Below are 26,513 nucleotides of genomic sequence, written 5' to 3'. Positions count from 1 at the left end.
ATCCCTTCTGTAACCAAGCTTTTAATTGCATTGTACTGCAGATATTTTTAATATTGCAATTTGATGAAAGTGCTCTGACAATCCCAGTTTTTTAATAGTGACATCATGATTTGTTTCTGTTTTATTAGTTAATGTGTGAACAGTGATTGATGATGGAAGATAGTAACTTGTGCCTACTGTGTCGCATGCTGGTTCTTCCCCTGTTACCGATTTCATGTCCCTTCTTGGTACTGACGTAGAAGATGATTCTGTTAAGGATAGTGATCCCACTGATGTTACTGTTGCTGAAGTTGCCAATTCCTCCTTTGCTAGTGGTAATGTACTTGCCTCCATTGATGTATTTTCTTAGTATATCTACAAGTTGTGAAGGAGAAACTGTTCTCCTTTTTTTTTTTTTTAACCGCTAATAATTTTGTTTTTCGCCTCATCAACACTGCTGCTATAATAAGTGGTGATGTAACTAAGGACGAAGGTATTTCTAATATTACTACAACTGAAGGTGTCACTATCTTTTCTGCTGTTAATATACTTGCCCTCTTTATCACTGCTGCCTCTGTGTCATCTACAGGTATAGCGTGATGGATCCTTAATGCAACTATGTGGCAGCGATATTTTTGCCCTGTCATCAGACTGCCAGCTACAGTGCTAATAGGGAATATATTTCTCCTTCGCTGCAAGACCTTTGTGCATGTAGGAACCTTGCATAGGTAGCACATGTTTGTTAGGTAGTACAACATTGTTTATTCAGTGGAAGTATTTCAAGTGAAATGATGAATAAAAGTATTCTATTTTCAAAGCATATTCATGTATGAATCATACATGAGTACAGAAAAAGCACATGCAGTAAGCAGATTGTTTCCAGAGTAATTCCCTGATGCTCAAGTTTGTAACTGGAGTATGATTCGTTGATTGATAAGTAAATTTCATGAAATGGGGAGGGTTCTTGATAGGAAACATAGACAACCACATACAACAGTCATAGAAGAAACTGCAGATAGCATTGAGCATGCTCTGAAAAGGTCTCGTAGGAAGTCAGTTCGATGTCTTTCTTAACAAATGGAAATTTCCTATGGCTCTGTTCAAATGGCTATGAAGTTCCTAAAGTTTCAGCCCTATAAAATAACTACAGTGCAAGAACTTAAACCCATTGACCAATGGTTTTGTGTATGGATTTTGAATATGGTATACGATGGGGGAATTGACCGTCACCTAACTTTCTTTTTGTATGTATCATTGTTTCACTAAATAGGTGTTATTGGAGTTTAGAAAAAGCATAAAGTAATTCATGAAGCATTGATGCAATATCAACAAATAGGAGTGTGGTGTGCTGTTTGCAGTGTGACAGTAATAGCGCCCCCCCCCCCCCCCCCCCCATTAACATTGAGAGACATGGGGAAAATTATTTTGCAGCATATAGCCTCCTTGTTCCTCTGATTGAACCCTCTGCAATTTTTATCTCAAGAGGGCACGGGGGGGGGGGGATTAAAAGAAAATGTGTAAAAATCAAATCTACACACATCAGATGAACTGAAAATTAACATTTGGAAAGAAATTGCTGCTATTTCACAGAGGGAACTGCACAGGCTAATGAGCAATTTCCTAAGCAGAATACTTTAACAATGAAGGGCTGCAGTTCCAGCATATCCTTGTGTAATATATGTGAGTAATTTACTTTTCATTTTAAGTGTTTATGTTATGTGCGTTAGAAATATCTTACACAACAAACTATATTGTATCTACGGCAGACTTCCTGTCACCCACGCAGTGAGCAAAGCAGCTGGCCTCGCTGACCAGCTGCACACCATGAATATGGTTGATGGTTGCATTAATGATTGATCACCCTCTATTAGGGCAAAGATAGTTGCTGATCGTTTTATTGTGTGTAGTTTGCTCTTTCTGGATCCTCTGCCACATTCTGATCACCTGTTAGCTGTAACAAGTACGTCTTCCTCATTAATTCAGCTTTATTATTATTAACATTGTTATTATTATTATTATTATTATTATTATTGTTAGATACTTTTGATTTTTGAACCTCCTGTTTGCACTTGGGTAGATCATTAGATCATCCCAGTGTATTAGGCCTATTACAATAACTTTTTGAAATGTTATTCTTATCCTCGGTGGTTGAACTCGTTTCTAAATATATGCAACCACAAATTATTAAGCACTGATATGGCAATACAGGATACTATTATTACACTCTTTCAAAATTATGAGTAGCTAATCATCTGGTTCATAAAGCCTGTAGCTTTAAGTCCCTGCTGTTATTGTTAAATTTTTCAAGTTCCTATACAGTTGACAGTTGTTTTATAATCCAGAATTAAATGCCTTTTTTTTTTTATTTCTTGGCTTTTCACAAACGAAAAGTCACATGGAGGACATAATTCATTTTTAATGTACCCTTTACATGTTTTTGTGTTCATAAACAGTTTGTTAACTTCATTTGGGTATTAAATGAAGCATCCATTTAGAGGTTCCTGGTTGGGAACAGAGTCAGCATTCCATCTTTAAAATCCCAGCCAGTGGTTCAGAATCGCTACAGCTCACCGTTGATGATCACCACCTGAGGAATGTGTGATATGTCATGTGGACCAAGCTACTCACAGTTGTGGAGACAGACAGGCATCCGTGATTCAGTCTTGTACAGTCAATTATGTGAACTACTATCAGTCACACCCTACTGTTCATTGGCTATTGACCATACGTAATGCCTGGATTTTCTTCTTATTGTTATTGGCCTTCATTCATTGTTCTCTTTTGATGAATTTTGCTTTGTTTATGGATTACTCATATGTATCAGGAGTGGATAAAAAAGTGTTGATGAGGTCCTTACCATATTGTGCTTTTGGCAACACATTCTCACCCAGTGCCAGTGTTATGGATCCCAAGTTTCTGGAACTTTGGCAGCAACAGCTGTCACTACAACAGTGGCAGTACAAGGAACAATGGCAGCAATAGCAAGAACAGTATGTTACTCTCCTATAGCTTGTGTCTTGTCAACAAGAACATCAGTTGGTGGTCCCAGCTGTGATCCCACTGCCATTTGCTGCCTTTGACGAGTATTTGGAGAACAGTCAAGTCTACCTCTAGTGTTTTGAACGCTACTATTTTGCTTATAGCATTTCTGGCAGGCAGCAAAGTGCATTACTCTTGTCTTCTAGTAGTTGCTTATACAAAGTGGTGCGGAATGTAGAAACTGCAACCACTCTTGGACCCAAGTACTTTGTCTTTGACTGATCTCTGTGCTTTGTTAACCAAATACTTTAGTCATCATACATGCTTTATTGCAGCTAGGCTAAAGTCTGGTAAGTTTACTTTATGGTGACACTGCCCACAAATCACATATGCAAAGCATTATTGACAAACTACAAACTCCTCAATCATTTGCCCGGTCAGTACAAGAGTTGGTAATTGCTCTTCAGAGGACAGGAGATCCAGGAAACTTGTCTGTTCTTCGATCTCATTTAGAGTTGTTGGCAGCAATTGATCCGAGTCCAGAATCAACCTCACCAACCTGGTCTGAGTGTTGTGGTCCCCTTGAAGCTGTGAGAATTGTAGTAACTGACCTAGTCGAATTTATTCTACATCATGGTAGTCAAAGACTTCAAGAGACAAGCCATACGCATAATCCAAAATACAAATAAGCTTGTCCAAACTGTAAACTTTTGTATGCAGAATCATTGACTCGGGATGTAATTGTGCACCTTGCCTCCAAGAGGGAAGTTGCAACAAAAGCTGCCATACACTGCCTTTGATGAGTCTTTAGAGAATAGTGAAGACTACCTCCAGTGTTTTGAACTGTACTGTTTTGCTTATAGCTTTTCTGGCAGACAGCAGTGAGTCACTTTTGTCTTCTAGTAGTAATTTATACAAAGTGGTATTGAATGAGGAAACTGCAACCACTCTTGGACCTAAGTACTTTGTCTTTGAATGATCTCTGTGCTTTGTTAACCAAATACTTTGCTCATCATACATGCTTTATTGTAGCTAGGCTAAAGTCTTGTGAGTTGTAAAGTCTTACAAAGCAAGGGCTGCCAACTTGCAGGGCATCACATGCAAGTGCAGTTTCACATGTCTGAACTGTAAACTTTTGTATGCAGAATCATTGATTCAGGATGTAATTGTGCACCTTGCATCCTAGAGGGAAGTTGCAGCAAAAGCTGCCATAAACTGCCTGTGATGAGTCTTTGGAGAACAGTAAAGTCTACCTCCAGTGTTTTGAACTGTACTGATTTGCTTATAACTTTTCTGGCAGACCGCAGTGGGTCACTCTTGTCTTCTAGTAGTCATTTATACAAAGTGATATAGAAATTGGAAACTGCAACCACTGTTGGACCTAAGTTCTTTGTCTTTGAATGATCTTTGTGCTTTGTTAACCAAATACTTTGGTCATCATACACGCTTTATTGCAGCTAGGCTAAAGTCTGGTGAGTTTACTTTATGGTGACACTGCCCACAAATCACATATGCAAAGCATTATTGACAAACTACAAACTCCTCAATCATTTGCCCGGTCAGTACAAGAGTTGGAAATTGCTCTTCAGAGGACATGAGATCCCGGAAACTTGTCTGTTCTTCGATCTCATTTAGAGTTGTTGGCAGCAATTGATCCGAGTCCAGAATCAACCTCACCAACATGGTCTGAGTGTTGTGGTCCCCTTGAAGCTGTGAGAATTGTAGTAACTGACCTAGTCGAATTTATTCTGCATCATGATAGTCAAAGACTTCAAGAGACAAGCCATATGCATAATCCAAAATACAAATAAGCATGTCCAAACTGTAAACTTTTGTATGCAGAATCATTGATTCAGAACATAATTGTGCACCTTGCCAATAAGAGGGAAGCTGCTGCAAAAGCTGCCATATGCTGCCTTTACAAGTCTTTGGAGAACAGCCAAGTCTACCCCCAGTGGTTTGTACAGTACTGCTTTGCTTATAGCATTTCTGGCAGATAGCAAAGCGCGTCGCTCTTGTCTTCTAGTAGCCGTTTATACAAAGTGATGTAGAATGTAGAAACTGCAACCACTCTTGGACCCAAGTACTTTGTCTTTGAATGATCTCTGTGCTTTGTTAACCAAATACTTTGGTCATCATACATGTATTATTGCAGCTAGGCTACAGTTTAGTAAGTTGTCAAGGACACTGACAGTCTTACACAGCAAGGGCTGCCTACTTGCAGGGTCTCACATGCAAGTGCAATTTCACATGTCTGAAGTGTAAACTTTTGTATGCAGAATCATTGGTTCAGGATGTAATTGTGCACCTTGCCTCCAAGAGGGAAGTTGCAGCAAAAGCTGCCATATGCTGTCTTTGATGAGTCTTTGGAGAACAGCAAAGTCTACCTCCAGTGGTTTGAACTGTACTGTTTGAGATTGAGATTCAATTGCCATTCCCTACACCATGCGTCAATTCGTTGGAGATCCTCCTGCATTTCAGTACAATTTTCCATTGTTGCAACCTCTCGATATATCACAGCATCATCTGCAAAAAGCCTCAGTGAACTTCTGATGTTATCCACAAGGTCATTTATGCAGTGGATTGTTGAGTCTGGAGCAATCGGGGCCTCCTCACAGCAAACCACCAGCTGTATGCTCACCCATCGCAGGACAGCACATTGATCCACATCATCACAGCTGCAGAGCTGCCTTGGAAACTTACGTCGGATGTGATGCTTTTTGCCTAGTTCATGAAATTCCAACTGGACACAAGTGCAGCTGTATCATTAATCAGTGAAAAAGTGCCAGCAGCTCACCTCTCTGTTGTTGCAAAGGACACAGCACCAGGTCATGTCTTACTGCTACAAGATTATACCTCTCCTTGGAGAACTGTCGTTGGCTGCTAAGTACAGTGATGTTGACCATGTACTAATCTTCCTAGTTGTGTGCTCCCCTACTGTTGCTAACATCTTTGGCTCAGATACTTTTGCCAATTTTGGTTTCAAAGTAGTGGACCAAGTCAGTTTAGTGTCCAAAATGGTGCTCTTTCATGACCTCAGTACTCTGAGGAATTCATACAAAGAGATTTTTGAACCGATGCTCAGATGTGCAAGTAATTTTACCACTCCTATATCTATGAAGCCTAGAGCAATACCACAATTTTGTAGTGCATGCATGCCCTCTAGCATTTGTGGTGAGAGAGGCTATTTAAGCAGAATTGATTCAGATTCAGGACCAAAGCATCTTTTCCCCATTTCCCTGGTGTCAGCCATGCAGTGGGTGACCTCTGTGGCTGCCCTAGATACCCAACTGGTCTTTCCACACTTGTAACTTTAAGTCCCCTATAAATGCCCAGTATATAGTAGAAATCCTTGGGTAATAGGAGAGATATTGAATTTAATTGATGAAAGGAGGAAATATAAAAATGCAGTAAATGAAATAGGCAAAAATGAGTACAAACGTCTCAAAAATGAGATCGACAGGAAGTGCAAAGTGTCTAAGCAGTGATGGCTAGAGGACAAAAGTAAGGATGTAGAGGCGTATATTAATTGGGCTAAGGTAGATACTGCCTACTAGAAAATTAAAGAGTCCTTTGGAGAAAAGAGAACCACTTGTATGAATATCAAGAGCTCAGATGGAAAACTAGTTCTAAGCAAAGAAGGGAAAGCAGATGAAAGGAGTATATAGAGGGTCCATACAAGGGCGATGTACTTTAAGACAATATTATGGAAATGGAAGAGGATGTAGATGAAGATGAAATGGGAGATATGATATTGCGTGAAGAGTTTGACAGAGCATTGAAAGACCTAAGCCGAAACAAGGCCCCAGGAGTAGACAACATTCCATTAGAGCTACTGATAGCCTTGGGAGAGCCAGCCATGACAAAACTCTTCCATCTGGTGAGCAAGATGTGTGCGACAGGTGAAATACATTCGGACTTCAAGAAGAATGTAATAATTCCAATCTCAAAGAAAGCAGATGCTGACAGGCGTGAAAATTACCAAACTATCAGTTTAATAAGTCACAGCAGCAAAATACCTACACGAATTCTTTAAGATGAATGGAAAAACTGGTAGAAGCCAACCTTGGGGAAGATCTGTTTGAATTCTGTAGAACATAGAAATGTAGGAATACGTGAGGCAATACTGACCCTACGACTTATCTTAGAAGAGAGATTAAGGAAAGGTAAACCTACATTTCTAGCATTTGTAGACATAGAGAAAGCTTTTGAAAATGTTGACTGGAATACTCTCTTTCAAATTCTGAAGGTGGCTGGGGTGAAGTACAGGGAGCAAAAATGCTATTTACAATTTGTACAGAAACCAGATAGCAGTTGTAAGAGTTGAGGGGCATGAAAGGGAAGCAGTGGTTGGGAAGGGAATGAGACAGGGTTGTAGCCTATCCCTGATGTTATTCAATCTGTATACTGAGCAAGCAGTAAAGTAAACAAAAGAAAAATTCAGAGTAGGAATTTAAGCCCATGGAGTGGAAATAAAAACTTTGAGGTTTGCCGACAACATTGTAATTCTGTCAGAGACAGCAAAGGACCTGGAAGAGCAGTTTAACGGAATGGACAGTACGTCAAAAGGAGGATATACGATGAACCTCATCAAAAGCAAAACAAGGATAATGAAATGTAGTCGAAATCAGGTGATGCTGTGGGAATTAGATTAGGAAATGAGGCACTTAAAGTAGTTGATGAGTTTTGCTATTTGGGGAGCAAAATAACTGATGATGGTTGAAGTAGAGAGGATATAAAATGTAGACTGGCAATGGCAATGAAAGTGTTTCTAAAGAAGAGAAATTTGTTAACATCGAGTGTAGATTTAAGTGTCAGGAAGTCTTTTCTGAAAGTATTTGTATTGAGTGTAGCCCTTTATGGAAGTGAAACATGGGCAATAAATAATTTAGACAAGAAGAGAATAGAAGCTTTCGAAATGTGATGCTACAGAAGAATGCTGAAGATTAGATGAGTGGGTCATGTAACTAATGAGGATGTACTGAATAGAATTGGGGAGAAGAGGAATTTGTGGCACAACTTGATTAGAAGAAGGGATCAGTTGGTAGGACATGTTCTGAGGCATCAAGGGATCACCAGTTTAGTATTGGAGTGCAGCGTGGAGGGTAAAAATTGAAGAGGGAGACCAAGACATGAATACACTAAGCAGATTCAGAAGGATGTAAGTTTCAGAAGGTACTTGGATGAAAAAGCTTGCACAGGATAGAGTAGCATGGAGAGCTGCATCAAACCAGTCTCTAGACTGAAGGCCATAACAACAACAACAACAGATGCCCAGTCCAACATATATCTCTATCATGTGCCTTGCCTGGAGGGTTTGTTTACTAAACTTAGCAGAGGGCCTCTATTTTTCATCAATAAATCTATAAGATGCATATGTACAACTGCCATTCAGTGATGCATCGTGTCAGCTGCTAATGTAAATACCATTTTCCGAAAGTGTTTAGAATATTTGATTGAAGGTATTCTGCTCTGTGTCAGTTGTTTAGATTTTATATTTTTAAGGTGTTGAAACATCTGGAACACTACAGGAATCTCAAATCCCTTTTCAAATGAGTTGAGGAAAATGACTTACTCTGTCAGTTAGAAAAATGCGGTTTCTTTGCCCCCAACATCATAAACCTGGGGCACATTCTTAGTCACAAGAATATCACATGCACACATGACCATATCAACTTGATCCCTAATATGTTGACTTTTACTAACCTTCAGCAGCTACAGTCACTCATGGATAAAATCATGTACTATGCCAGCTTTATTCCCCAAGTGATGCAAATTGTACACCCTCTTTAACATTCCTGCCAGTGGACAAAATCGTTGGTGGCTGAGAGGCATTACAGTTGACAGGCACCACCAGAAGAGTGAGTGACATGTCAGGTGGGCCCGACTGCTTGCAGCATGGAGCTACACAAGCACCCATGAGTTGCTCTCAGTAGCACACCACATGATTTGTACTTAGATGCCAGCCTGGCTGTGGTCACTGACTTTCTGGTTACTGTTATTGGTGTTCCTTCCATGTTCAGCTCACAGTGTGATCTTGGCTTCGTTTATGGATTACTTATTTGTATAAGGAGTGGACATAAAACCCCCGAAATCAGCTCCACAAGAAGGGTATCTGATTTGTATAGTTGGCCACCTATCAACAGGGTTTTGATCACCATAAGGATGGTCTCAAGGTGGCATTGTATCTGATGCCATATATGCTGGGCTTGCAATTTACACTTGCGGGGGACACATCCGTGAATGAAATTTCTATATTTTTGCCCCTAAGTTGTCAGATGGTTCTGAAAAGCCTATTGCTTTCACGTCCAAAAAGTTGATTGCACCACAACTTAACTATTCACAAATTGAGTTCTAACAATCATTTACAGGGTCAAGAAATTTCATGTGTATGTGTTTGGCAACAAATTCCACCTGTTGACTGGCCACAAGCCCTTGATTTTGTAGTCCAGGGATCGTTCTCAGCTCTCAGAAAAAAACAGTGCAGTGTCTAAAGTGCCGAGCATTGTTTTTAAGAGGGTACCACTGTGAAATCCACTTTCACCCCATCACCATACAGGTCCACACAGACACCTGTAGCACCTCCTTCTGTGCCCTGACATGTAATTTGGTTGCTGGGAGAAAGTTTGTTTTGCTCTTGACCAATATCTACAAGAAACTCTGGATGAACTCCCACTGGTCTTGCCAGAGGTAGCCATGATGTTGTTCCATGTCTGGTCCTGCAGAAAGTTTTGTCTGCTGTTCAGAAGTAGTTTCCAGACTATGTTTCCCGCCAGGCCAACTTGGCCTTTCACAATTACTTTGTGTTGTGCTACTGGCTCAACACCATGAAGAATATCTTAATGTTTGCCACAGTGGTCTCTGAATGCTGGGTTGTCATTCCACCCTGACATCTTCAAGCTCCTTCATGATTTGCATTGAGGTATGATACACATGAAGGAATTGGCCTAGAGGCATATCTACTTGCTGACTTTGAACGCACTTGCACTACTGTCATACCTGCTCCTTCAAACAAGTGGACCTTGTGCTACATTTCTTGCTGTGACCCAACCCTGGCCACCCATTGGATAGGGTCTATGTTGATTTTACCAGGATGTTTCAGGTAGCTTTGTGGCTGGTGGTGGTGGATGCCTTCTCAAACTTCCCTTATGTGGCATGGATGCTGTCCACTACCACCCCTGCTATCATCTGTCCCTGCTCAGTGATACTTGCCATTGAGGGAACGCCATTTATCTGCTTGTTGGATAATTGGCCCCAATTTATGTGAACGCAGTTCCGTGGATTCTGTCACCATAACAACATTGAACACCTGTCCCCCATCCTCATTCACTGCAACTCCAACATGGAGGCTAAGTGGATGGTCTGTATGTTTGAAACACAGATGCGGAAGATCTTGCAGGTGTCATCTATTGAGGAAGCTCTGCATCACTTTCTTGCAGTGTATCAGTTTGCCCCCATCAACAGGGTCACTCAGGTCAGAATGCTGCCCACATGCTGGCATTGTGCACTGTTAGGCCTCTCACGCCCCATCCAACATTCCCTAGCCATATACTTGCCAGTCCATGCATGGGAGGACCTGTGTCTGGGCATGCACATTTGGCTGCATCGGGGATGAATGCAAAGTGTATGCTGCTGGGCACATCTTTCTGGCACACCACTGCTACTGGCTTTGGTCACAGTTACAGTTGCAATCAGCACCCACACCCCTGCCATCACCTCCGACATCCAGGCTGGACACGAGGGTCACCACCAGCTGTACCTCTTGCCTTTGCCATGCACCCCCCCCCCCCCCCCCTCTCCTCCCCCAGTCTCCAATATGACCTCTGCTCCCTTGGCCTTGCTCACTGGAAGGCTGGTGAGGGTCTCGTGGTGTGGTAACCCATGGAGCTGGAACCAGTCCCTCCACTCTAACCTTCCCTCATCTGTGTTGTACCGGTGCAGTCTGTTGCTTCCAGCATGCTGCCACATCCATAGTCTTCTGCCTGGCCGCCTGTGTTGGCTGCTGGCTGTGACTGGATCCTTCGGCAGGATATTCTGCTGGCCTCCCTCACCCCTATGACCCACCCCCTTTCCCCTCCAGCACTGGTATAGGGTGGCATATTCTTGACCCTATATACCAATATCAGGGGGAGGGATTTAATGTTCCTGCTAATAGCTGGTATCAATTTGCAGCTCTGAGATGCTAAATGTCACAGTTGACAATCACCACTGTAGGCGAAGCAAGCAGCCGTGTTTCAGTGTGGTACAGTCCTGCACAGTCCCTGTACTTCGTTGTTCTTGGCCTACATTCAGTGTTCTGCCTTTGATAAATTTGGCTTTGTTAACAGATTATTTGTTCATATTGGAAGCAGACAGAAAACCATTCTTCAGTTATCGTGCTTTATGTCTGCATCAAGGCAAATAACTCTGTTGCTGTAAAATATAGCTCAGTTTTTCAGTGAACATTTTTGGCAAATATATTATTGGGACCTACTGCACTGGTCATAACTTTTTACATTCTAGTTGTAAGGTTCAGCTAAAGATATCATCTTGTAATGCAACACTTTAGCATACCCTGAAAAGCCTAGAAGGTCTTAATGTGCCTGTAATGCTAACTTCTAAACCATTAAAACACATTTCCACTGTTTCGTCATGACAATTGCAGTAAATTTCACAACACAATATGTTTTGTGGGTTCATTTGAGTAAAACACTATGATTGATATCACTGCTGTATTGCTGAACAATGCCTAATGCCTTCTGATACATTCACACCAAGAAAATGATGAAAAGTGGTCAAGAAACCAAAGAAGTTGAGGGCTAGTGTGTCTACTAAGATGAAAGACAGCTTTATGTGAGTAAGTCATTTAAGCAGTGGATTTTCAAGGTAGTAGGCAAAAGAATGTAATGAAGGATTATTACAGATGATGATGGGATCAGAACAAGATAATGCTTCAATTGCTGGAGTCAAAAGTATTCATGAAAAGCAGTGTATATGAGAGATCAGTTTTCAGATCTTACTAAAACTTAAAAGTTTTTCATTCATTACTGAATTAGAAGTATAACAGGATCTACCTGGGAGCCTATGTAATGTTTGTGACAGACCCCGTTTATATTATTGTATAACAAGCTGTTCTTATAAAGGTCTGCACAACACAAAGTACGTATGCATTGATGCCTTGGAATGAGATCTCAATGTTTAATATTTAATGAGGAATTCGTAACAGAAATGGCACTGTCTACTTAGAAAGGTTTTACTCTTTCAGTCTTTTTTAGGACAATGCATAAAAGTCACATAAAACCTTTGTGTTCACATGTGAACATAATCTTTGTAAACATCAGTTATGTGGATAATCAAATGATGGAAACCTGAAAATCCTTAGAAGCATCTTTTAAATATGTTGAGAATTGAATTTTTGTGCATCAGTAACAGGAAAAATTTAATGACTTTTGATCTTGGTATGAATGAGTCAGATATCAAACACATCATGTCATTTATTATGAGAGAAAATTATTGACCAATATTTACTTTCAGGAATGAAAAATGTAGTACTGGCAACAGACACATACTGAAGTAATAGTGAGTACCTAGTTCTTACACTGAAGAGGCAAAGAAACTGGTACGCCTGACTAATACTGTGTAGGGCCCCCGCTTGCATGCACAAGTGCCGCAGCACGTCAAGGAATGGACTCGACTAATGTCTGAAGTAGTGCTGGAGGGAATTGACACCATGAATCCTGCAGGTCTATTCATAAGTCCATAAGAGTACGATGGGGTGGAGATCTCTTCTGAACAGCATGTTGCAAGGCATCCCGGATATGCTCAATAATGTTCATGTTTGGGGAGTTTGGTAGTCAGCGGAAGTGTTCAGGGACCCCATATCACTCCAACTGCACATGCGCCACACCATTACTGAGCCTCCACGAGCTTGAACACTCCCCTGCTGACATGCAGGGTCCATAGATTCATGAGGTTGTTTCCATACCCATAAACGTCCATCTGCTTGATACAATTTGAAACGAGATTCATCTGACCAGGCAACATGTTTCCAGCCGTCAGCAGTCCAATGACGGTGATGGTGGGTCCAGCCGAGGCATAAAGCTTTCTGTCATGCAGTCATCAAGGGTACATGACTGGGCCTTTGAGTCCGAAAGCCCTTATTGATGATGTTTTGTTGAATGGTTTGCATGCTGACACTTGTTAATGGTCCAGAATTCAAATCTGCAGCAATTTGGAGAAGGGCTGCACTTCTGGAATGTAGAACGGCTCTGTTCAGTCGTCATTAGTCCTGTTCTTGCAGGATATTTTTCTGGCTGCAGTGATGTCGGAGATTTGGATATTTCCCAGATTCCTGATATTCACAGTACACTCGTGAAATGCTCATACTAGAAAATCCCCACTTCATTGCTATCTTGGAGATGCTGTGTCTCATTGCTCATGCGCCGACTATAACACCACATTCAAACTCACTGAAACCTTGATAACCCTGCAGTTGCAGCAGCAGTAACTGATCTAACAACTGTGCCAGACACTTGTCATCTTATATAGGCATTGCCGACCACAACACAATTTTATCGCTGTTTATATCTCTGTATGTGAATGCGCACGCCTATACCATAAAATATCAGGAGTGCAGCTGCATAAATTATGTGGCTGCATGCCCGAAATGTTATGGAACACTCTTTGTGCTGCAAAAATATGAAGATACACATGCCTATACCAATTTCTTTGTCGCTTCATAGTAGAATTAATAGCTCCTTTAATGAAGACGAGAGACGTATAGTTTAGGCAAAACCCACGTCATTATAGGTAGGTCTCTCACATGATGGGTTCTGAGTGACTGACCTTTCCTTTGACCCCTGTCTCTTCTCCAACAAAGGAACTATTAATTCTGAAAACTAGGTATTGTGCTACTTTTACTTTTATACATATCTGTTACCAGCTTCATACGTTTCACTACCTACACTTAAGTATTGACCAACAATTCAATATTGTAATTTATTAGTTTTCTCATTTAAACTTTCCTTTGTTAAAAGTCATATTATTCATAGAAGTAGTGACTTATATTTTAGATTACTCAGGCAACTGGCAGTTTATTGTCAGCAGTATTGCTATTTACTTGCAATATCAGCCTATATTGATAATAAAACCATATGACTTGGTCTTGAGTACTGAATTTGTGAATTCCGTTGCCATCAGATTTAATTAATGGCAGACATAAAAGAGACAATCATGAGATAAAGTGATTACATTCTTCTTTGAGTATGGAAATGTTACTTGGCATAAATTTACAAATCACATTACTCTAATATGTCTTCAGGCCATTCATTTAACCATAACTGTATACCAATCACAATATGTTTTCATGTGTAATTTAGTCATATAAGGAACAATATTAATATATCAGGATTTTTAGGCATATAGGAAAGAGTATTAATTATATTTTTAGACTTTTCTGGTTCTCCATACGTGAAAAGAATCATAAGTAACCTGTTCTATATACTGGCGCTTTTGGGCCATTCATAATCAGTCTGTACAATACTTTGGGATCAATTTTTAAATTTTTTTTAGGTGGTGAGTGATGCACATTTGAGATGTATCACTACATATAATTACTTAAAATCATTTTATTGAGTACTACAGGTATAAAAAAAAAGTACTTGTATATTAAGTTTGTAATTTTCTTCAGAAGTGATATAATAATAAAATCAATAATAAACATAAATTCATGAAGCAATTATTTGTAAAAGGATTGTTGAATATGCTCATATTTTCAGGTGAAAGAAAGGTCATTGTTTGGAAGAGCGATTGTACTTCATTTACTAAAATTTGAACAGTTAATGATATTAGTGAATAATTCTTCAGTTGAACTGTGACTGAATTCTCTTTTCATTTATTTTCAGGCTTTTCCCATTTGTGCAGTTTTTGGGAATCAGTTAAAAGATGTTCTAAGCAGATTACGTGAAGGAAGTAGAGTTATTGTTGAAGGGATTATTTCTCTCTCTAGAATAAAGGTTGTTTATCATTTTCAGCAATATGATGCTAATAACTTAAAGTTTTATTCTGTTTTGTGTATCATAAAAATCTTATAAGGCCATCCATATTACTTTTTAGCATTGAGTTCAATAATAAATAATTTTTATTTTTAAATGGTGATGAATCAGTCTATTTCTTAGTGCCCTACGATTCTCATATATGTGTTTCATTGATTAAAATATTATTCACGGTAAAGTAGGTTTGTAATTACATGGAAACTAGAGTGATTGAAATAGTTAGTTTGAACAGTTTAAACCATTAGTTCTTTGTAAATGGAAAGAAATATGTCCATTGGGGTGAGATGGTTACAGTTACATACCTATTTTGATCGATGTACAAGACTGATCTCATATTGATCAGCATCACTGTTCATGTTTAACCTGTTGATTTTCTTGTGCATTATCTATTCTTCTTCACCATTGCTAATGTCATGACAGGGAACATTACCAGAAGAACTTTTACATTGTGGTCATCAAGACACCAAGAATTGGGCACCTTCTTCGAGATCCTTCTGATTACTCTAGTACTGGGAGCCCCAGGAAAGGAAGAAAATGTGGAGTCACTATGGATGTGCTGATGCTGCATAGTTAGAGTGTTTATTAGGATGCGGTTAGGCAACTTAATATATAGTCATGGAGCATACCATATGACACACGAACTGTTAAGTTCTAATAGCTAAATAATTTGAGATAGTAATATTGGAAAAGGATTAGTAGTACATTTGCATAATTATGCAGTAACCAACTTGCCACAACAGTTGTTACTTCCCTTTCCTACAGTGTGGTTTCCAGTTAATAAGACTTCTATTTCATACTCTGATGCATGCTGATGTTGTTGGTGGTTCTTTAAAGGAGAATATTTTTAATTATTTTAATATAGCTTCAGTGTAAAAAATTACATGCTGTGTAAGATATTTGCTGCTGACGTGACAGTATTTAGCAAACTTGTCCATTGTTATAGTAATCACTCCAGTCAGTAATTTCCAAAAGTGTTTGCTCGTTTTCCACATTATCTTGAAAATCTCGTTCTTAACTGTCTTGGTAGTCTTCTACCTCATAGGGATTCTTGATGTATAAATTATAAGGAATATAGAAAACCTCTTTTTACCACATTAAAATGTCAGAAAAAGAACAGTCATGCACTAAAAATAAATGAACTGCTGTACATTATAGAGGATAATGCTATCTGTTTCACCCTGTCTGTCATTCACTACTGCTATCTTCATATGTTTATTCAGGTTACTGTAGCCTGTAGCTTAGATTGGAAAGTTAATATTTATCGTTTCATGTTACAGGCTAGCTCATAATCATGATGACATAAAAATGACAGTGACGTGCATGTCATCTTGCGTAATATTGATCATTGGACTGACTGTAAACATCCTCATTTTCCTGTCATTTATTATCTATAACATCCATTTTCAGGCATTTCCTCTGATTGCTGTTCTTAATGGTCAAATAAGGAATACATTCAACACTTTGCAAATTGGTGTGGCCAATATTTATGATGCAGCAATTGCTTTTGGAAGAATAGAGGTGCATTTCTTATTGATTTATGTAACAGTATTCAAAAATGTGTAACTTGTTTCACTTTTTCCCATTTTCTAAGATTCCATCATTGAATTGTTCATTGTTAATTAAACTGTGATCAAATCTGTCAGATAATTAACATACTTCAGCACAAAAATAATAATGAAAGTAAAGTTTATTATATATTTTATTACTTTTTTACAGCAACAGTTCAAGACACTATCTATTTAGAGACAGTAAAATAAGTCGATACTGACAATGTCTTTCTAGGACGGAAATGTGGAAGACATTTCATTTCTGCTGTACCATGTTTGTATATGTCTGTTAGAGATTGGTGATTATGTTAGCTATGAATTTATAGGTAAACTAAGGAAAAGCAACCACTCACCTATAACATACTGATGTGTGGTGCATAGACGCATATAACAGTAAACAGTTGCACACTACTGCAGCAGCAATACTAATTATCGTTTATTGAGAGCAGCTGCCTGGGCAAAAGGAGGTGGGCTAGTGCAAGACATGTTTCTCGACCGATGACTCAACGGCTGCACATCAGGAGATTTGGGGGGGGGGGGGGGGGGGGAGAGAAAGAGAGAGAGAGAGAGAGAGCGAGGTGGGAGGAAGCAGTACACAGTCTGGATGGGGAAGGAGACATGTGGACAAAGAGAGAAGGAGAAAGGTAAGGTGAGGCAGTGAGAAACAGGTTAATGGAGGCTTAGGCCAGAAGGATTGTAAGAGTGCAGGGTGTACTGGGGAGACAAATCCCACCTGTGTACTTAAGAGAAACTTGTGCTAGAAGGAAGTATGTGGTGAAACAGCTGTTGAAGTAATACTCCTTAATCCGCTTCAGCTGGTCTTTCTCATTTCAACAAACTACCTATGTAGATATCCGTCTCCACATTTCTGGTGGCTCTATAAATATGATTGCTCATTTCAAGTGTGCCATCCATCAAGAATACCTCTCCTTTGACAGCAGCCACCCATTCCACGTTAAAAAGTCTCTTCCTTGCCACCCATGAATGCTGCAACTGCAGTGGAGTGTAGGATTTGTCGAAATATACTTACAACCTTACCAGAACCTGAATTGGCAGACAATATCTTATCCAGTTCATCCAGCTGAGTCACCTGTTGAAAGACCTACCTCACATTATCCCACTACCCTCTCCTTCGTCTTGTGTGCTCTTTCCTTCCCTATCCCCACGTCCATCCAAACAAGCAACTGCTCCAAATAAGTGATAGTGAATAGTTGATGTTTTCCCGGAAATGTAATATTGCAAAGGAATTCAGACAAGTAGCTGGGACACCTCCATTTTTTTTTCAATATTAGAACTGATTACTTTGCAGCAGTGCTCAAAGTAACTCAGTTGCTGCCTTCTGAGAAGAAATTCATGCCTTTGGGTGACAGTATGTGAAATACAGGGTTATTACAAATGATTGAAGCGATTTCACAGCTCTACAATAACTTTATTATTTGAGATATTTTCACAATGCTTTGCACACACATACAAAAACTCAAAAAGTTTTTTTAGGCATTCACAAATGTTTGATATGTGCCCCTTTAGTGATTCGGCAGACATCAAGCCGATAATCAAGTTCCTCCCACACTCGGCGCAGCATGTCCCCATCAATGAGTTCGAAAGCATCGTTGATGCGAGCTCGCAGTTCTGGCACGTTTCTTGGTAGAGGAGGTTTAAACACTGAATCTTTCACATAACCCCACAGAAAGAAATCACATGGGATTAAGTCGGGAGAGCGTGGAGGCCATGACATGAATTGCTGATCATGATCTCCACCACGATCGATCCATCGGTTTTCCAATCTCCTGTTTAAGAAATGCCAAACATCATGATGGAAGTGCAGTGGAGCACCATCCTGTTGAAAGATGAAGTCAGCACTGTCGGTCTCCAGTTGTGGCATGAGCCAATTTTCCAGCATGTCCAGATACACGTGTCCTGTAACGTTAAACTTTGAGATTGCACAAAACACGTTAACTTTTGGTGAATTGCGAATTTGCTGCACGAATGCGTGAGGATTCTCTACCGCCCAGATTTGCACATTGTGTCTGTTCACTTCACCATTAAGAAAAAATGTTGCTTCATCACTGAAAACAAGTTCCGCACTGAACGCATCCTCTTCCATGAGCTGTTGCAACCGCGCCGAAAATTCAAAGCGTTTGACTTTGTCATCGGGTGTCAGGGCTTGTAGCAATTGTAAACAGTAAGGCTTCTGCTTTAGCCTTTTCCATAAGATTTTCCAAACCGTCGGCTGTGGTACGCTTAGCTCCCTGCTTGCTTTATTCGTTGACTTCCGCGGGCTACGCGTGAAACTTGCCCGCACGCGTTCAACCGTTTCTTCGCTCACTGCAGGCCGACCCGTTGATTTCCCCTTACAGAGGCATCCAGAAGCTTTAAACTGCGCATACCATCGCCGAATGGAGTTAGCAGTTGGTGGATCTTTGTTGATCTTCATCCTGAAGTGTCGTTGCACTGTTATGACTGACTGATGTGAGTGCATTTCAAGCACGACATACGCTTTCTCGGCTCCTGTCGCCATTTTGTCTCACTGCGCTCTCGAGTACTCTGGCGGCAGAAACCTGAAGTGCGGCTTCAGCCGAACAAAACTTTATGAGTTTTTCTACGTATCTGTAGTGTGTCGTGACCATATGTCAATGAATGGAGCTACAGTGAATTTATGAAATCGCTTCAATCATTTGTAATAGCCCTGTATAATGTGCATGTGTTATAAATGAACTGGATGACAGAGAAATTCCATAGTCCATATGATGATGAAATTATCAAAGAATTGAAGCAAAAATTATATGTAGCCAATAAGTCTAGAAAAACGTCAGGTTGTGACTTACTGGCTCCACTATTCTGATGTATTAAGAAGATGTTGGGAAAGTCTGAGGTTGTGTATTATATGGAAAGCAATAAAATTAGATTACAATAAAGAATATTAGATGTTCTACTAGAGGGCTACAGAATGAAGTGAAAAGAAAGGTTATGAAGTTCTTTTTTGAAGATGAGGAACTAGACTGATTCTGCTCTGGAAAATGAGTGCAGCCAACAATGGTACACAGTAGTATGGTATTAGCGAATGAGTAATTTATAATAATGAGAAACTACTCTTCTGAATGTTCCCTAAGTTTGACATGACAAAATTTATGAGATACTTCCAAAGCAAATCCTGGAAAATGTGTTGACTTTTGTCCCCTGATCATTATATTTTAAAATTCTGTGCAACAAATGTGCCCCCCACTGTTGGTATTAAAAAATAATGGATATGCTTCACACCAAATTAAGCTTATGGTGAATGAGAGAATACAGGACCAGTTTCTGGAAGAGGAGGGTACAGGTTAGTGATCTTTCTTCCATGTATGGGCATGTCCCTTCAAAAATAACAAGAGTAAAGAAAAAAATGCTAGGTGAAAGAGATCATTTTGCCTGCCAGCCTAGACAGCAACTCCTGTGGGGACTATGAAGTCAAAAATCTGTAAAGTTATAAGTGAATGTGGGGAGTGTTATCTAGGACAAATCTCATGCATGGCTGAAGAAAGTGTGTTGAATTTCTGTGACACCTATCTTCTTCAACTAACTGAATTTCTAGTCGTTGAGCATTGTATTTCCACTGGTCACTCAATTAATTTGGTTAGCATTCAAATCACAGTCACAGAGCCATACTTGTGTGATTTAGTGACCAAAGAAGTGGCAGAAATTTGAATGGCAGAAATATGGATTACCCAGAACAAGTTATAGATCCACTTGTAGCTCATCTACTTTCTCACAGGAATTTGTATTATCAGTCTCTTCTCCGTAGCATTATGATGCTTATCATCATTTGTAACAATGATATATTTAACTCTTCATCAATGTGGACTCATAGCATCTAAATGTATTTTGTCATGTTTTTACAAGGCACTCTGACGGTTCGATATTTATTTTATTATTTTTTTTAAGACTCATTAATTTCTCCATAATTGTGGAGTTCCTTTGTCACTGTGTTATCAGTGAAACAGTTCACAGTAGGATGAATTTCACATGTCCTCTGTGAGTCATGTATCATGGCACCGGATGGAATTAATAGACACAGATTTCCACTCAGAAGTCTGTCACTGACTCACCTTGATAAAAAATGGAGAATTTGCAGCTATAGTAATTGAAGGGAAATACACGTATGGTATAGACCAGTAACTGTATGAAATTATTTCTGAGTGTCACCATTAGTGAGGAACATTTTGATCTAAGTTCACCACACATCTAAACATTGTGATGTTAGGTCACCACACATCTATTAGAAAAATGTATTCACTCATCTAGTTTCCTCTCTCTGTCTCTCTTTGTCTCTCTCTCTCTGGGGCTCCTGGCAACATGCTGCGGCATGGGCAATGACAGTACGGGCAATGAGGCGGAGAGGGGTGGAAGGGACACAGAGACCTTCACCTCCATGCTGGTGTCCTCAGGAACCGCTGCTGGTGTCCTGGAGCACAAGTTGTTACCTGTGTGGGTGTGCGAGTAGCGATGACTGGCGTTCCAGGTCTGACAGAGCTGGTGGTAATGGCGCAGGTGGTCGGCACACAGAGCCAGTTGATACGACAGCACTCCAAACCCTTCAGAGTGTCAATAATTGTAAGGCACCACCCATGGGTGGCAACCACAGTGGCTTGCAGTAAGAGGATTTTGTCCCGTATAAGGGTGCCCAGATAACTGAGTCTGGCATAAAGCACCCAGTGTGCCTGGTCTGGGGTTCCCTGGGCTGTGGGGCCAGGAGGAGGAGAGTATGTGGGTGCCGTCCATGGGGCCAGGTTATAGTCGTCAGCATCCATGGTTCTGTAGGTTCTCAGAAACATTGTGAGCATTGATGTGGTGCTGGAAGTGCCCAACAGTTTCAACATTCATTGTTTAAACATTTGGACCATATGCTCCACTTTGCCATTGGATGATGGGTAAAATGGTAGACTAAACAGATGCCATTGGAAGTGCAGGACTGTTCAAAAGCTGTCACCATAAATTGGGGCCCATTGCCAGACATCATGTTGCAGGGAAACTCTTCGATCACTAGAATCAGGACAAGGGCATTGAGAGTTGTGTCAGTGTTGATGGACATGTATAGGTAGCTATAATAAGCATCCATGACAATGAGCTACATAGACCCGAGAAAAGGGCTAGTGAAGTCCAGGTGAATTTAGTCACAGGGGCAACAGCTGGTGGGCCAAGGGGTGAAGTACTGCGAAGGAGCAGCCTGGTTCCAGGCACAGCAGAACGGCTGTGCGACATGGCCTCCACTTCTTTGCTCAGTCCCAGCCAGCAGGAATGGCATCGTTCAGGGACTTTAATCCATGTTATACCCCATGCCCATTACAGAGAAGTTACAAGACCTGAGGGCACAGGGTAGGTGGGATGAGTACATGATGAGTATCAACCGCGAGGACAAGCAGGAGAACATACACAAAACTTTTTAATGGCAGAGATGATCACTGATGTGTCTTTTCACTTTGCGAGTAGCTCTTATGAGCAAGTGTCAGCATCTTGGAGAATCAGTTGCTCAGTATTGTTAATGTCATCGTTCCTATGTGCTGCACTGCACCAGTACCATAGAGAGAAGCATCGGCAAACAAAAATTGTGGCAGAGAAAATGGCATAAGGCAGGATGCTCAGTGCAGCAAATGTTTCAACTGTGTGAAAGTGTGGTCATAGTCAACCATCTGCCTGAATTGCATGCCATTCTTTCACAACAAGTTGAGTGGATGCATAATGTGGACCACTCATGGAAGGAACTTATGATAATTCACCTTTCCCAAAAAAGCCTGCAGGTGGTACATGTTGTGGAAGCAGGGTAGAGAGTGGTGGCAGAAATGTGGCAGTCAGTGGGCTGGATCCCTTCTTTGTTGAGCAAGTGTTCAATGCATTCCACTTCCTCCTGAAAAAAAAACTGACTTTGTGTAAGAGGCACAAAGGTTGTACCAATGGTCCTGGTTCATACTGCCTGTAACAATTGAGTCATCAAGATAGATAGTACAAGTAGGAATGGAGAAGATTAACTGTTCCAGGTATCTCTGGAAGATTTACTGAGCAGAAAAGACCCCAAAGGGCAGAGACTTGAATCTGTATAAGTCAAAGGCAGTGTTGATGACCACAATGCATTGCAATTCCTCATCCATTGGGATCTGAAAATATGCATCTTCAAAAATATTCACTTCCAGCAAGCTTCATGAGGAGGTCCTCTGGATGTGGTATGTGGTCGGTTTCCAATTTTGCCAAGGGATTAATTGTCAATTTGAAGTGTCCACATAGTCAGAGAGCGTCATTTGGCTTCTTAATACCACAAGGGGTGTGGCCCAAACACTGGTTTTGAGAGGTTCAATTACCCCAGTTTCAAGGAGGTGACTGAGTTCTGGCTTAACAGCCATCCATAAGGAAACAGAATAGGCTGTGCTTGGTAGAAGCAGCACACTGCATCTGGACATAAGGACATACGAGCCTAGAAATTCATTGTGAACTCCAAGCCATGTTCGAATAAAAGCACAAAGGTGTTACAGAGGTCACTCCTGGAAGCAAACTATGTTTCAAATGATGTGAACCTCATCGGTGATCAAAAATCCAAAAGTGGGAAGGTGTCCAGACTGAAAATGGTGCTAGCAGAGTGACTATCGACAAAAAACAGAATTATCAGCCACACAACCTTTTGTATGCAGCATTGAGTGTGAGTTGATCCCAGAGAGAAGGGTGGAGCCAAGTCAGGGGAACCAAGATGAGCCTATGTTTGGATGTTAATCAAAGAAATGGTTGTTCCTGTGTCTACCTGAAACAAACTTCCCAGTTTGCTAGAATTTCATGCACTGTCTCGAGATGCATGTGGGGAGTGACATCTGACTGCCCGGATGGTTGACAACAGACAGTGCAGAGATGCTCATCTTTCCCACGATGGGTACAGTGTGCTCAGTGATCCAGACAGTATGCCTGTGGGTGTGCTTTGAAGCAGTCAGGACATGACAGGAAACCCTACTGCTTATGCCGATGTGGTGTGACAGGCTGTTCAGAGGCTATTGACACATCCAAAATCAATGAATCACAATGCCACCATCAGGAAAAAGACATATAAGAATTCCACCGCCAAGGTGATGTCTGGACTGCCACTACTTGGGGTCAAGCCATGAGGCATTTATTTGCAGCCTGTGCGATCCTGAAAGAGTGCATGATTTTCAATATATCATGGGAGCCAACTGGACCATTACATCTCAGATTTAAGAATCTGCATATGAAGGTTTGCAAATTGGGTTCATGCAAGTAAAATCACAATGTCGACTCTACCCTTGCAAGTCTGTCCCCCACGAATGGTATGACTGACAAGATTGCTTTTGATATAGATGGAACTCAAGGCACGATATGACCACATGGAACTGTTGTGATTAATAATCAGACAGCAACAAGCACATCTCAAATGTGAGCATGACAAGATTCGAGAATGAAGCGAACTTCTTTAGTAAGATAAACGTCTCTAGGGAAGCTTGAGACCATTGGAGAGCATTCTCAGGTACCTGAAAAACGATGAGGTACTGTTTCAGCTGCTGCAAGTACATGTCTCAATCATCTTTGATGTCATTAAATGACAGGAAGACAGGTGGGTGGGGTCTCCTTCTGGTGGGAAGTGACCACAGTCTGGATGTGTTGGGAACCCTAAACCTGTAAGCGACCTGACAAAAGCTGAATTTCCTCATGGAGCAATTCAGTCTGTTATTTAACTGCTGTTGCTGTTGCTGTTCCATGAGCTGCACAAGCTTTACACCCATGGCATGCCTCTAACCTTTTTTCTTGTCATCAGTTATAGTGACTGGAATCAGACAAGACTAGGAATGACATGAGAGCCACGGGAGATTGGCTTAGTGGCTTGGGGAATCAACAGCAAGCTGCCAGAGAGTAAACAGGTGGACAGCAATTAGATAAAGAGAGACAGTGGAGATAGCATGGCTGAATAACAACTCCAGCAAGTAACCCAAGATCAGTATCTAAGACGATGCAAAATAAGAATCAAGACAGCAATGTGTAATGAGTTCAGTACAGTAGCACAGAGAAATCAAGACTGATTGTGGAGGTGATGGCCTTAACTGGCTGCCACAGGCACTGATAAGCCAGCAAGGTGGGTGAGTCCTCATGGCACCACTTGCAGCAGCAACACCAGCACCTGCAGATGTAACAGCACTGTGTGGCACCTATAGTTGAGTTCCATAGCTTCTGGCAGGCCTTTGAACTTGCTGTGCCAGGATACAAGACCTTTATTTTCAATATTATGTTATATCACAGTGTAGATGTTCTAGCATTTCATGTCACACATTATCATCAACCATTAAATTTAAAAATCAGGGGAGCTGGTCTGTTCCTATATTCCATTTTTAAATTGAGATACAGCAACAAAATTCTTAGCTATATTATAATTACACACTATACATGCTGTATCATCGTAAGTTGTTTAATGATTCATCTCTAGTTTTTAGGATCATAACAAACAAATCCGTCAATAAATTTGTGATAGGGTGTTTCTTAGTATCATTTCTGATGAATTTACACTTCCAAACTCTCTTCATTTGTTGTATTTCAGTTCACTCCTTATCACAGTGTGACTGTTTATTAAATGAGATACCAAGAATTACAAATTTCACATAGTGTTCGGTGACATGAAAGGCAAATAATTCTAACACATAATCAAACAATGTAAAGAAGTTTGTTGTGGAATTTCAATATAGTGAAGGATGAAAAAGATTTGTAACTGTATATAGAGCTGTCTGTGCTTGGGAGTGATTCAATTTTTTCTGTTAACTTTCTTACTTTTGCATGTTTGGGTGGAGCACACTTTTCTAACTTTTTCTCTGTTTTAGTGTACTGCTGGTCTTTCACATAACATAAAACTGTTCTATTATTTGAAAGCATAATTGTCATTCTGTGATTTATATGAGTATTCATATTTTTAATGTTTCAATTTCTGCAATGAAACTAGTTATTCAGCACTACTCATTACATTTCTGCCTTTAATGTTTTCTGTTGTTGCAGAAGTCATTTATGGACGATCTTGTTTATAGGCTTTGAATTTGCTTCTGTAATGATTATTGATAACTCTGCACATAGTTGTAACACAGTGTACAGTGGTCTTTTGGTCTACTATAAACAGAGAATAATTGTTTTAAAAAAGAAATTAAAATACGTTAATGTCTGTGTAAATTGCAACACTTAGAAGGGTACATGCAAGCGAAAGGAATTTTATAACATAGGTTAGGTAAACGATCCATTAGATATACAAGATGGTGTAAGGCAACAAGATGCATTGCTGTGCCTCCTTTTTAGTACTAACTTGGAGAAGGTCATGAGGGATGCAAACCTCCTGTCCATGGGAATGATCTTCTACAAGTCAATGCAGATACTACCATATGCCAATGACATAGATACAGTCTCAACAACTAGAAGGGCAGTGGAGGAGGCATTCTTTGAACTTGAGCAGGTCACTGGGAATATGGGAATGAATATAAAACAGCAGAAAACAAAATAAATGACTGCTGGGAAAGCATGGAAAGAGAACATGCCACCCTCAATAATGTTGGGCAATTATAGTTTTGAGAGAATTGACCAGTTTAAATATCTGTGATTGATAATCACCCATTGTGATAATTGGCAGAGAATTGTTGGTGAGACCAAGGTTCACAATGAATTGTGAAGCCACAAAAGAACAGATGAAGAAGAGGTATAGTACAAACACAATTATTATTACAGATATGATGGTAAGTCTCCCCTGACCTGCAGTTCTGGGTGACTTTTCTGAAATCTACCCCTTTTCCTAGACCTCTCCAGTCCTTAACCTTCACCCCTCTTCCTTCCCCTTCAGTCCTTCTCCCGAAGAAGAAGCCACTGGCCTTAAAAGCTTGCCAAATTATTACCCTCTTTAATGTGCGTGTTCTGCCGCTGTTTGGTGAGTAGGTTTTTTCTCTATCCAGTTACATTACATCATTGATTTCTGCTGCACATACAC

General features: G+C 40.4%; 1 protein-coding gene across 7 annotated transcripts in view; it reads left to right on the top strand.

The window, feature by feature from the left end:
- Positions 1-26,513, top strand: part of LOC126482575 (ATP-binding cassette sub-family C member 5-like) — a 512,906-nt gene that overhangs the window by 186,216 nt on the left and 300,177 nt on the right. For 4 of the 7 annotated variants that reach the window (XM_050106547.1, XM_050106543.1, XM_050106544.1 and 1 more), the window contains one exon: positions 14,841-14,951. The exons of 2 other annotated variants lie outside the window; for them this stretch is intronic. In XM_050106547.1, coding sequence (XP_049962504.1) covers positions 14,841-14,951 — 111 coding nt within the window. Of the gene's footprint in view, positions 1-14,840; positions 14,952-16,397; positions 16,509-26,513 lie in introns of all 7 variants that reach the window. One more of the 7 variants, XM_050106549.1, reaches the window with a different exon arrangement.

Source organism: Schistocerca serialis, chromosome 1 (genome assembly GCF_023864345.2).
Source record: "Schistocerca serialis cubense isolate TAMUIC-IGC-003099 chromosome 1, iqSchSeri2.2, whole genome shotgun sequence".
NCBI lineage: Eukaryota > Metazoa > Arthropoda > Insecta > Orthoptera > Acrididae > Schistocerca > Schistocerca serialis.
Note: the sequence above shows the minus strand (reverse complement) of the source record. Positions and strands in the feature narration are given on the sequence as shown.